This window comes from Engystomops pustulosus, chromosome 5, assembly GCF_040894005.1.
Source record: "Engystomops pustulosus chromosome 5, aEngPut4.maternal, whole genome shotgun sequence".
In the NCBI taxonomy this organism is placed as follows: domain Eukaryota; kingdom Metazoa; phylum Chordata; class Amphibia; order Anura; family Leptodactylidae; genus Engystomops; species Engystomops pustulosus.
Window position 1 is genome coordinate 32,608,600 of NC_092415.1, and position 12,855 is coordinate 32,621,454.

Below are 12,855 nucleotides of genomic sequence, written 5' to 3' on the forward strand. Positions count from 1 at the left end.
GTGTAAAAACTCACAAGTTTCTTCATCTCAATGTTTGCAAAAGTCACAACCCAACCATACATTATATAGATGTAACATGTAGAGTGATACCACACTATTCCCCAGAACAGAGACTTACATCTATACTTACCTGGTCATAGGGGACACACCTCACAGCCCTAGAATTATGGTTACATAAGAGGCTAAACCGTATCCTCAGCATTAGGAGATGTTATCCCTATGAATTCAGATGGTTATAAAGACTTCACCGCCGTTAAAAAACAGAAACTCAATATGTAAAAACTCCCCTTCTACGTGAAGCCCAAACTTTTGCCTCGGTAAGGCTCCAGGCTGTCATGGCAGCAGAGACGATCTGACCCGATATGCAGATGCATAACCAGCATTTGAGTGCCCTGGTTGGGTTTGACACTTAAAGGATTATTCCCACAAAGACAAATTTCTTAAATATACTCTACATTCTCTACTCAACAAAAAATGCAGCATTTCACAGATCTAATTCCAACCTGTCTCTATCAGTCCTGTGTTTACATTTTAGTTGGCCCTGGATAGAGAATATCTATTAAATGAAATGTCACGTTTCTTTGTTTGTTGTTGCATTGTGTTTTATATCCATTTCATGATTCTCTCTTTTTCTGTGTCAGATACTAGTACAATGTTCATTAGGTAAATGAAAGTGTATATAAACCTGCACCCTGATAATATAAGCACATTGCCAGCACACAGCATCTCATAGCACAGAGGGATCATGAAGTGACTGCTCAGCTAGTGTGACCCACACTGCTGAATTTTACAATGACCACTTATTGCTTCCGAGTAAAATCGCAAACTAAAGGGTTTGAATGATCTTTTGCGTAAGCATCACTATCTTAATAATAATTCCTTTATTTATATATATCGCCTACAGATTACGCAGCGCTGCACAGAGTTTGCGAAATCAGTCCCTGTCCCCAATGGGGCTTACAAATCTAAACAACCTACCAGTATATTTTGGAGTGTGGGAGGAAACCGGAGGACCCAGAGGAAACCCACACAAACACAGAGAGAACATACAAACTCTTTGCAGATGGTTGGGATTTTAACCCAGGACCCCAGTGCTGCAAGGCTGTAGTGCTAACCACTGAGCCACTGTGCTGCCCCTATAGGCAAACCCCTTTAAAGCGTTAGTGATTAATGTCAGCAATGATCCGAGGTGTTGGCAGCAGGTTTCTGCTGTGTAGATTACCGCTACTTACATTTTATAGAGCCTCTGATTGGGTGGAAGCTACTCACCAGTGTCAGGTAACGTCCTACGGATGGGTCTGGCTGGCTGCAGCGGTTTCCGTAGAAATCTTCTGTCCTCCATTTCATTGCTCAGCAGCAACTCACAATCTAACACGACGACAGAACAGTCACTTAAAAGGGGTCTAAAAACTCCCCAAATCTCCCCAGGAAGAAAAATAGGAAAGAGGGGACTATAAAGGAGTTACATACAAACTATTAGTAACCTCTCAATTTAGAGGATTCCCAGTTTTTATCTGTATGCAAATGAGCCAGTGCATCACAATTTTCTAGATCTCTGCTTGCTGTCTTTTTATAAAAAGCTTCATTCTATACGCATTATATCACAAAGAGTAATCAAAGCTGTACCTGTGTGACATCACATGACCAGGGATATAATACTAATACTAATAATATTATTATTGTTTATATAGCGCACACAGATTACGCAGCGCTGCACAAAGCATGTCAAATTGGTCCCCATGGGGCTCACAATTTAAACAACCTACCAGTATGTTTTTGGAGTGTGGGAGAAAACCGGAGTACCTGGAAGAAACCCACGCAAAAACAGAGAGAACATACAAACTCTTGGGTGGGAATCGAACCCAGGACCCCAGCGCTGCAAGGCAGAAACGCTACTCACTCAGTCACCGTACCGCCCTACATATAACGAGCCGTGCACCTGTGTGACATCACATGACCAGGGATACAACGAGCCGTGCACCTGTGTCACATCACATGACCAGGGACCGTATTTTATCTACTGTAAGTCAAGCTAGAAGCTTCCTATAGATTGAAAGCAAGCAGAGATCTAGAAGATCTAGAAGATTGGAAAATTGTAAAACTTTTCATTATACAAACATTATCAATCTGCTGAAAGTGGACACTTCGCAGTCACAGCACAGAGCGCAATTTTAAGGGGTTAAATAAAGCGGCTGAGTTGAATATGTGGAGGTGTTGGCACCAGAGAGGAGACGCCATTGGGGGGTAATTAAGCAGAAGAATAACCCCGGCTGTCCAGCACAATGCCCGCTGAGAGACAACACAGGCTCAGAGCCGCAGGCTACACGCCATGTACTGATAACCATAACTGAGCCAAAACACGATCCATAGCGATCTATAGTGTACAGATATACATACAGTAATAACCCGCAGATATGTCAGGACATGCCAGGTTTTACCATCCACTACACCCCAGGACCCCGGCTGTGATGTGACCCATAGAGACGACTGCTGAGCTCAGAACCGCCTGTCCCTCTGGAAATACAGAGAACTTACCACTACGAACCTCCCCCTGCTGACTCCCCCCTACAGGTCACAGGTCACGCCCCTGTACACGGAGGTCACACTGCAAGCCGTCACTTACACCACAACCCGCACCAACACAAGAGGGTCTGCAAGATAAACTTTACAATAAAAGTAAAGTCTGCCCCACAATGCTCCTCTTCTCTCACGTTGATGCAAAACAATGACCCTAAGCACACGGCTAAAATAATAAAGCAGAGGCTTCAGAACATCTCTTTTACTATTCCTGACTGGCCTAGCCAGAGTCCGGACCCAAACCCAATTGAGCATCTCTGGAGAGACTTGAAAATGGCTTCCACCAACATTCACCAACCAACCTGAGGGAACTGGAGAGGATCTGCAAGGAAGAGGATCTTAGATTCACTGCAGGTGGAGATTTTGGGGGTCATTTACTAAGGGCCCCAATCGCGTTTTTCCGCCGGGTTACCCAAATATTACCGTTTTGCGCCGATTTTCCCTGAATTGCCCCGGGTTTTTGACGCATCGCTTGACACGCACTTACCTGCACCCAGGATAGCTTGGTGAACTCCACTGAACTCCGACGGACTTCAGCGCAGCAGCGACACCTGGTGGACATCGGGCGCACTACCTTAGTGAATCGAAACCCGAATCCTCCACAGAGAACGCGCCGCTGGATCGCGACAGGACCGGGTAAGTAAATCTGCCCCATTGTGTCAAGGAAGAGGCAGAGGATCACCAAATCCTGGAGTGAAAAACTTGTTGCATCTTCCCAAGACGACTCCTGGCTGTACTAGCCCCAAAGCTGCGTCTACTCAACACTGAGCAAAGGGGCTGAATACTTAAAACTGAAATACCACATGGTCATAATAAATTAGCAGAAATATTTATATTACCGTATATACCAGTACCCAATTAGTTTTCTGCTTCCACTCCTCGGGTGTTCGCACTCGGCCGGCACACAGAACGGATCAGCCGTTTGCCGATGTCATAGTTTGCGAGCCGCCGGCATCGCAAGAACCCGAAGAGGCACCGGAGCATTGGAAGCAGAAGAGGACCTACGGGGGACATCGGAAAGGGGAGTACAGTGTCTTTTTTTGTGCTGAAAAACTCAGCGCATATACGGTAGGTTTTTTTCTTTCAAGTTGGGAGGCAGTGCGCACAATGAGCAAGAAAAAAACACTTTTTTTTGATCCTACCAATTGGTTGCAATGAAACAGTAAATGTTAAGGGGTCTTTCTGTGCCCACCATAACTGTTCTATACTGTGGTCTTCTATACAGAGTTACCTTTGTTAGTATTTACAGGAGATTCTTCAGTCGGTTTTTCAGGTACCGGATCCTTAAAGACATGGTGATTGTTTCCAATGGCGCACAACTGCAGCAGAAACAAGGAACAAATGTCACTATAAGAAGGTTTGCCCAATTATTAACCCCTTCAAAAGGAAATCTCCCACTTTGTAGAAAACCAAGCACAGTCACACGTAGCGGCGTGCACACCCATGCAGGGACTGCTTTACTTTATCAATAAATCTATGTAAATTGGCTCTCGGGAACTGCTGAATCAGATATACAGTCATGGCCATAAGTTTTGAGAATGACAAATATTATCTGTTGCCCTCTGGTTTGTCAGATGTTTTTATCACATACAGAAATACAAGTGCAATCATATTATGAGGAACAAAAGCTTTTATTGGCAGTTAGAATGAGTTACTGCAGCAAGTCAGTATTTGCAGTGCTGACCCTTCTTCTTCAGGACCTCTGCAATTCTCCCTGGCAGCTCTCAATCATCTTCTGGACCAAATCCTGACTGATAGCCGTCCAATCTTGCACTATCACTGCTTGCGTTTTGTCACAATTTGTTGGTTATTGTTTGTCCACCCGTCTCTTTATGATTGACCACAAGTTCTCAATGGGATTAAGATCTGGGGAGTCTGCAAGCCATGGTCCCAAAATCTCTGAGCCATTTAGTTATCACCTTTGCTTTATGGCAAGGTGCTCCATCATGCTGGAAAAGGCATTGCTGATCACCAAACTGCTCTTGGACGGTTGGGAGAAGTTGCTCTTGGAGGAGATTCTGGTCCCATTCTTTATTCATGGATGTGTTTTTAGGCAAGACTGTGAGAAAGCCGATTCCCTTGGCTGAGAAGCCGCCCCACACATGAATGGTTGCAGGATGCTTTACAGGTGGTATCGCTCACCTTGTCTTCTCCCAACAAGCTGTTTTCCAGATGTTCCAAACAATCAGAAAGGGGATCAGAGAAAATGACTTTCCCCCAGTCCTCAGCAGTCCACTCCCTGTACCTTTTGCAGAATATCAGTCTGTCCCTGATGTTTTTCCTGGAGAGAAGTTGCTTCTTTGCTGCCCTCCTTCACACCAGGCCTTGCTCCAAGAGTCTCCGCAGTCGCACAGTGCGTGCAGATGCGCTCACACCTGCCTGCTGCCATTTCTGAGCTCTGCACTGCTGGTAGCCCAATCCCAAAGCTCAAAAACTTTTAAGAGACGGTCCTGGCACTTGCTGGTCCTTTGTGGGAGCCCTGGAGCCTTTTTGGCAACAATGGAACCTCTATCCTTGAATTCCTTGATGATGCCATTGTTGACTGAGATGCAATCTTTCTAGCTCTTCCCTGTTAGGCCAGTTTTGTGCAGTGCAATGTGTTTCTTTAGAGATAACCATGGTTAACAGAAGGATCCATCCCAACCTTTATCTAGTTAATTCATACATTAATCATTGTAATATCCTTGTTTCTTTATTATGTAAATGAGGCTGGTCACATGGCCAGAGGCAGAGAAGTCACCCCTGCCCATGTCTGTGTGTAATGTATTGTAATGTATAGTAAAACATTGCTAGTGTCTGTGCTTTATCTGCTGACCTGGAGTGTCCTCCTAATACACGTGTCAGAGACAGACATCAGCTACACAAGTACCTGACATGTTCTGCTATAACATGGCTGCCTGGAGCTGTTCTCTCTCTCATATACACACAGGCAGCACCAGGAAGCACATGGAGGAGCCATTACACCATTATACCTCACATCATTATAAAGGCTGTCAGTCATTTGTATAGGAGTATCTCATACACACAGGCAGCACCAGGAAGCACATGGAGGAGCCAATACACCATTATACCTCACATCATTATACAGGCTGTCAGTCAAGCACTGTCGGTGTGGCTGCGTCTCCACTCATGAATAAGCCAGGCAGCTTGAATATGATAATGACTCATTGGAAATCTCACAGGTCATTTGCATACAGCTTTAGGACCTCATTGCTTAAGTTTACAGGCATGTAGAGGGACAATGAAGGGATAGGGGCAATGCTTTCTAATGGCAGTTTATGAAAATCTATTCAGTTTAGGGGGTTAATTTGCCTGACGGGTTCTCTTTAATCGTGACAAATTGATCTCCAGCCCTGTCCTCATCAGCACCCACACCTGTGTTACTGGAGCAATCACTGAAACGATATTAGCTGCTCCTTTTAAGGCAGGCCTGCAATGAAGTTGAAATGTGTTTTGGGGGGAAAAGTTCATTTTCTAGGCAAATATTGACTTTGCAATTAATTGCTGTTAAGCTGATCACTCTTTATAACATTCTGGAGTATATGCAAATTGCCATTATAAAACCTGATGCAGCAGACTTTGTAAAAATTAACATTTGTATCATTCTCAAAACTTATGGCCATGACTGTAATATTCTGTGCCGTGTACTGGGAATCGGAGAAAAAAAACTTTTTCCAAATGTAGTGAAATTGGTGAAAAACCGCATTTGCGCCATATTCTTGTGGGCTTGGTTTTTATGGCTTTCCCTGTGCACCTCAATTGACATGTCTACTTTTTTTTTTAAAGTTTGTACAATCACGGAAAGACTAAATTTATACAGGGTTTATTGTGCCTTAATACGTTTAAAAAAAATTAAAACCTTCTGTACAAAAAAAATAAAGTCTTAATTTCGCCATCTTCTTGCGCTAAAAACCTTTCCCTACTTCGGTGTATGGAGTTGTGTGCGATGTAATTTTTTTGCGGGATAGGCAGACATTTAATTTGCTACCATTTTGTAGGACCCTTTGATCACATTTTATTACATTTTTTTATATGTTGCAAAAAAGAAAAAAAAAAATAACATGTGCATGCCATTTTCCAGATACCCAAAATGTTTGTGATTTTTAAAAATAGCCCGTTTTGTACGCAACCTGGGGACTGCCTGTGTAGTTATTTTTTTAAGACCTCCTAGGATACTTTAACCCAAAGGTTGTCTCAATGATCCTACCATATACTGCTATACTACAGTATGGCAGTATATGGGGATTTTACACATGATCTATTACAAAGTGCCACAGGCACATTGTAACAGATCTTCAGAAACCAGCCTCTGGTCGTAAAGGTATTTAAATTCCTTGATTTTGGCATTTAACACTCCGATGCACGGAGAGAACTCAGCCTGTAAGTCTTCTCCATACCCACATAATGTTGCCATTACATAATAGTACGTCATAGGTCATTAAGGGATTGAAGGGAATCCGTCAGGAGGATTTAGGCCCATAAACCTTCACCAGTATAGTTTAATATTATAGAGAAAACCGTTCAACTCTGTAAGGAGTCACAGCAACTCCTCCGGTCTTTGGATTAGAAGATGCCACATAGACAAGTATCTTGGTTATAGAAGGAAGCATCTTACCAGGTTACAATTGCTGTCTCTGTAGTTATCGGTGAACTTGGCTTGGATGTTGACCATGAATTTGGTTCCTGCAGAAGAAGACACTGGATGTAGATTACAGAATATTGCTGCAGGATGTGGCTGTGTAAAAACTCACAAGTTTCTTCATCTCAATGTTTGCAAAAGTCACAACCCAACCACACTTTATATAGATGTAACATGTAGAGTGATACCACACTATTCCCCAGAACAGAGACTTACATCTATACTTACCTGGTCATAGGGGACACACCTCACAGCCCTAGAATTATGGTTACATAAGAGGCTAAACCGTATCCTCAGCATTAGGAGATGTCACCCCTATGAATTCAGATGGTTATAAAGACTTCACCGCCATTGTTACACATTAAGTTCCTGTTTTTTAACTCCCCTTCTACCTAAAGCCCAAACTTTTGCCTCGTTAAGGCTCCAGGCTGTCATGGCAGCAGAGAAGATCTGACCCGATATGCAGATTAATAACCAGCATTTGAGTGCTCTGGTTGGGTTTAACAATGGGGTATTACCACAAAAAAAAATTTAAGAAATTTGTATATTAACAATAATACAGCATTTCACAGATCTAATTCCAACCTGTCTATCAGTCCTGTACTTACATTTTGGTTGTCCCTAGATACGACCATAAACCCCTGACTATGGTCGGGTAGATTCCTGTAGCTTCTCTTGTATTACAGGGTGCCCCTCTCACCCTGCAGAGAGCACTACAGACAGGGGAACCTCCTGTCCAGCAGCAGCTCTAGAGACAAGATAAACACTGGATCCGAGAAGAGGGGGTGACATAGCAGAGCTGACTGTGTTTTATATGTGAGGCAGGAGAACTGAGTGTGTCATTGTGTCTTATATCCTAGAATAAAGAAACTTAGGACCAGCACTACTAAAGATAAATGAGAAAACCTATGACATGCTACATAAGGTCACATGCAACAACAAACAAAGAAAACACACCATTTAACCCCTTGCCGCTCTGCGGCCGATATATCAGACACTGAGCGTGGTAACTTAGCGCTTAGTGTCCAATATATCGGACGCAGAGCCGATGCCGGTTCAGCTCAAGATCTGAGCCGAACCAGCATCGGGAAACACGGGGTGCCGTCTGTAACATATAGCCGGCACCCCAGTGTAACACCCTCGGTCGGGGTGCCTCATTTAACTTGCCTCTGGGGGGGGGGGGGTCTTTCCTCCACGATCGGGGGGCACGATCGTTGCTGTGGCATCACTGGGGTCCGATCGGGACCCCAGAGATGCCTGCATGCAGTGCCAGTAAGATGGCGTCTGTGACGTCATCTTAAAAACACAGTGTCAGCCTATGCCTATGTTGTAAATGAAGTACAACATGTGGGGAAAAAACAAATCTCAGAATCGCTTTGTAACAGTAACAGTGTTCAGTGTTCAAAAGCCCAAAAAAAAAAAAAAAGAAAATCGGGCTGAGCCTTAAGCTTTAAACTGGCTGCAACCTTAAGGGGTTAATAGATTTTTTTTAAAAATCTATTAAAAAAAAGTGAAAAAAATGACATCTCTAAGGAAAGCACAACATAATATAGTGTGTGCAGTCTATCATACGTTGTGCTCTCCCTAATAAAGAGAATATCTATTAAATTACACGTTTCTCGGTTTGCGGTTGAATTGTGTTTTATATCCATCTCATGATTCTCATTGTCTCATCCTCTTTCTAGGTGTTAGATACTAGTACAATGTTCTGAAGGTAAATGAAAGTACAGATAGTAAAATTGCAAAGTAAGGGGTTAAGGGCTTTATTGTATAAGCATCACTAGGGGATTAAAATTTGAGAACCATCTTAATAATAATTCTTTATTTATACAGCGCACACAAATTTGCAGCGCTGCACAGAGCTTGTCATATCTGTCCCCATGGGGCTCACAATCTAATGTTTTGGAGTGCGGGAGGAAACCAGAGGACCTGGAGGAAACCCACGCAAACACGGAGAGAACATACAAACTCTTTGCAGATGTTGACCTGGATGGGACTTGAGCCCAGGACCCCAGTGCTGCAAGGCTGTAGTGCTAACCACTGAGCCAGAGTGCTGCCCCTATAGGCAAACCCCTTTAAAGGGTTAATGATTGATGTCAGCAATGATCCCAGGTGTTGGCGGCAGGTTTCTGCTGTGTAATGTTAGGGCAGATTACGGCTACTTACCCTTTACATTTTATAGAGCCTCAGATTGGAGGGAAGCTACTCACCAGTGTCAGGTAACGTCCTACGGATGGGTCTGGCTGGCTGCAGCGATTTCCGTAGAAATCTTCTGTCCTCCATTTCATTGCTCAGCAGCAACTCACAATCTAACACGACGACAGAACAGTCACTTAAAAGGGGTCTAAAAACTCCCCAAATCTCCCCACAATGTTAAACAGCAGAGAGGGCTATAAAGGAGTCAAACTATCAGTAATCTCTCAATTTAGAGAATCCCACTTTTTATCTGTATGCAAATGAGCCAAATGAGTGCAGTGCATCACGCTTTTCTAGATCTCTGCTTGCGGTCATTCTATAGAAAGCTTCATTGTTTACTTCCTGTGAATAGAAATTGTAAAGCTTTTCATTATACAAACCATATCAACTTGCTGAAAAGCACCGAGCGCTATTTTAAGGGGTTAAATAAAGCGGCTGAGTCGAATATGTGGCGGTGTTGGCACCAGAGAGGAGACGCCATTGGGGGGGTAATTAAGCAGAAGAATAACCGCGGCTCACTGAGAGACAACAGAGGCTCAGAGCCGCAGGCTACACGCCATGTACTGATAACCATAACGAGCCAAAACACGATCCATAGCGATGTATAGGAGTGTACAGATATACATACAGTAATAACCTGCAGAAATGTCAGGACATGCCAGGTTTTACCATCCACTACACCCCAGGCTGTGATGTGACCCATAGAGACGACTGCTGAGCTCAGAACCGCCTGTCCCTCTGGAAATACAGAGAACTTACCACTACGAGCCTCCCCCTGCTGACTCCCCCCTACAGGTCACAGGTCACGCCCCTGTACACGGAGGTCACACTGCAAGCGCAGTCACTCCACAATAGTGATATGAAGTCCAGCTCTTCTGGCTCCTAAACGGCTCCCTATTAAATATATAATAGGGAGCCACAGGTCAGTCAGTCCCTCCTCACCACACCACTTTTAACACGATTTTATCGGGTTAAAGGGGGCGTGGCGAGCCATTTAGGGGCGGGGTTTGGTGAGCCGGTTCACGTCATTCACATGAATGTGCCGGCTCATTCGTGAACGACCCATCACTACTCTGCAAAGTGCAATGACATAAGAGGGTCTGCAAGATTTTAACAAATAAAAGCGAAAAATCTGCCCCCAAATGCTCCTCTGCTCGCACGTTGATGCCATAAAAATGTTAGTACACTATAGCGCCCCCTTCTGTGTCCACAAGAGTCACACACACACAAAGATACTAAAATGTATACATCAGGAGCGGGCAGCTAGGAAAGGGACCCCAATAACCAAAGGGATGACACCATCTCTTATGGCACCACAATCACCTAATCGTTATTGGGGTGGTCTAACGTGGATGGACCCTCAGAAATTTGGAGGAAGGAGGGAGTCTGCCAGAGCACCATGTGACTGGAGTTGGGCACCACTGTTCACTTCTATAAGAGATGTCCAGAAGTCCCCAAAAAAAAAAAAAAAAAAAATCAAAATCCATCTCATAGATCCAGGCAACGTGACTGTGGTTATATTTGTTATCCCTGGCCTCCTTCCTTATAAAATCAACTTTTAAAATAGTACGTCACATGTCGGGTCCCGGTACATGGAGAGAGCTCGCGGGCCGAGCCGTCTCCATAGCCGGTAAGTCTTTGCTGCATATTGCAGCAAAGGCTTACCAGTAACACCCGCGATCGGTGCCGGCACTGATCGCGGGTGTTTTACCGCTGATCGCCGCCGGCAAAGGTGTCGGCGGCGCGCAAACGCCACCATCTTTTCGTGGATCGGCGCTCCCCGTGACGTCATCGGGGAGCGCCTATCCGTCGCCATGGTAACTTCGGGTCTCACGAAGACCCGAAGCTACTTCGGGTTAACCCATTCATTACCATGTGCTGTCAGCACATGGTAATGTATGAGTAGTAAAATCCCCATATACTGCCATAGTGTAGTATGGCAGTATATGATAGGATCGATCAGACAACCTAGGAATAAAGTACCCTAAGGAGTCTGAAAAATAGTAAAAATTAAAAAAAAGTTAAAATAAAAAAATTATAATAAAAAAACCTAAAAATTCAAATCACCCCCCTTTCCCTAGAATTGATATAGATATAAATAAACAGTAAAAATCATAAACACATTAGGCATTGCCACGTCCGAAAATGCCCGATCAAAATATGAAAATGGTTTTTCACTGCGTTTAACCCCGTAAAGGAAAATCGCGCCCAAAGTCGAAAATGGCACTTTTTTGCCATTTAAAATTTTATTTTTAATTCTATAAAAAGTGATGAAAAGGTCATACAGTCCTAAAAATGATAACATTGTAAACGTCATCAAAATCCGCAAAAAACGACACCACCCACAGCTCCATACACCAAAGTATGAAAAAGTTATTAGCGCCAGAAGATGGCAAAATTCCCCAAAATTTTTTAATTTTTTTAAATGTATGAAAACATTATAAAACCTATACAAATTTGGTATCCCCGTAATCGTACCGACCCAAAGAATAAAGTAGACATGTCATTTGGGGTGCACAGTGAAATCCGTAAAATCCAAGCCCACAAGAATACGACACAAATGCGGTTTTTTACCAATTTCGCTGCATTTGGAATTTTTTTCCCGCTTCCCGGTACATGGCATGAAATATTAAATACCACCATTTTGAAGTGACAGCAGAAAATAAGCTGTCACACAGCTCTGTACATGGAAAAATAAAAAAATTACAAATTTTTGAATGTGGGGAGTGAAAAATGAAAACGCAAAATCGAAAAAGGGCCGCGGCGGGAAGGGGTTAATGAGCCAGAAGGGCTCTGATACATCTGATGGACCAGAGCCCGTCCGTGCTGCAGCTTCACAGGCTGTTACACTGTGACCGTCTGCCACTGACCTCTAAGGAGGCTGTGATCTGACCACGAGTTGTGCGGATGGGCATGGCTGGAGAGGATTGTAATACACCTGCGTGACACCGATATTTATGCAAATTCTTTCCTGAACGCTTTGAGACAACGAAGCAACATCCGAAAACACGCAGAAGACTCAGCAACGTCTATTTTTACTTGTTATTTATAAGGCACAATGCATTAACCCTATACAGGGATGGTCCTGGAGAAAGGAGGCAATGACCCCCCTCTGTTACGCCTGAGTGACACCATAATGCCGGCACATGCGTCCACATTCTCCGTAAATTCACACAACGTGCAGTACGGCTACAATGGATACGATTTTACACCTCGCTTACCATTCTTGGTTATGCAAGGGTTAATGGTGGCGGTGGGTTTTGGGGGTCACTCTGTGTAGACATCCCCCAAGTGTTCCCAGTATGAGCAGTACAGCAGTGGCTGTATTTCTGGGGGGTCCCACACAGATAATACAGGGAGAGGTCTCTCTGCACTGATAATGGCGGCACAGCCCGCTCTGTGCTGTGAGGGGAGACCCCGTAATGTAGCTCCTACCCCATTAC

The 12,855-nt window shown here is 44.0% G+C and overlaps 1 protein-coding gene across 10 annotated transcripts in view; it reads right to left on the minus strand.

Annotated features, from left to right (window-relative positions):
- The window catches only part of C5H8orf88 (chromosome 5 C8orf88 homolog), a 50,092-nt gene that overhangs the window by 36,822 nt on the left and 415 nt on the right, over positions 1–12,855 (minus strand). For 4 of the 10 annotated variants that reach the window (XM_072151555.1, XM_072151554.1, XM_072151556.1 and 1 more), the window contains exons 2-5: positions 9,427–9,525; positions 7,193–7,260; positions 3,809–3,896; positions 1,270–1,368 (exon numbers count right to left, since the gene is read on the minus strand). In XM_072151555.1, the coding sequence (XP_072007656.1) occupies positions 1,270–1,368; positions 3,809–3,896; positions 7,193–7,260; positions 9,427–9,525 (354 nt within the window). Of the gene's footprint in view, positions 1–1,269; positions 1,369–3,808; positions 3,897–7,192; positions 7,261–9,426; positions 9,526–10,040; positions 10,168–12,633; positions 12,842–12,855 lie in introns of those variants that run through there. The other 6 variants (XM_072151557.1, XM_072151562.1, XM_072151559.1 and 3 more) reach the window with 5 other exon arrangements.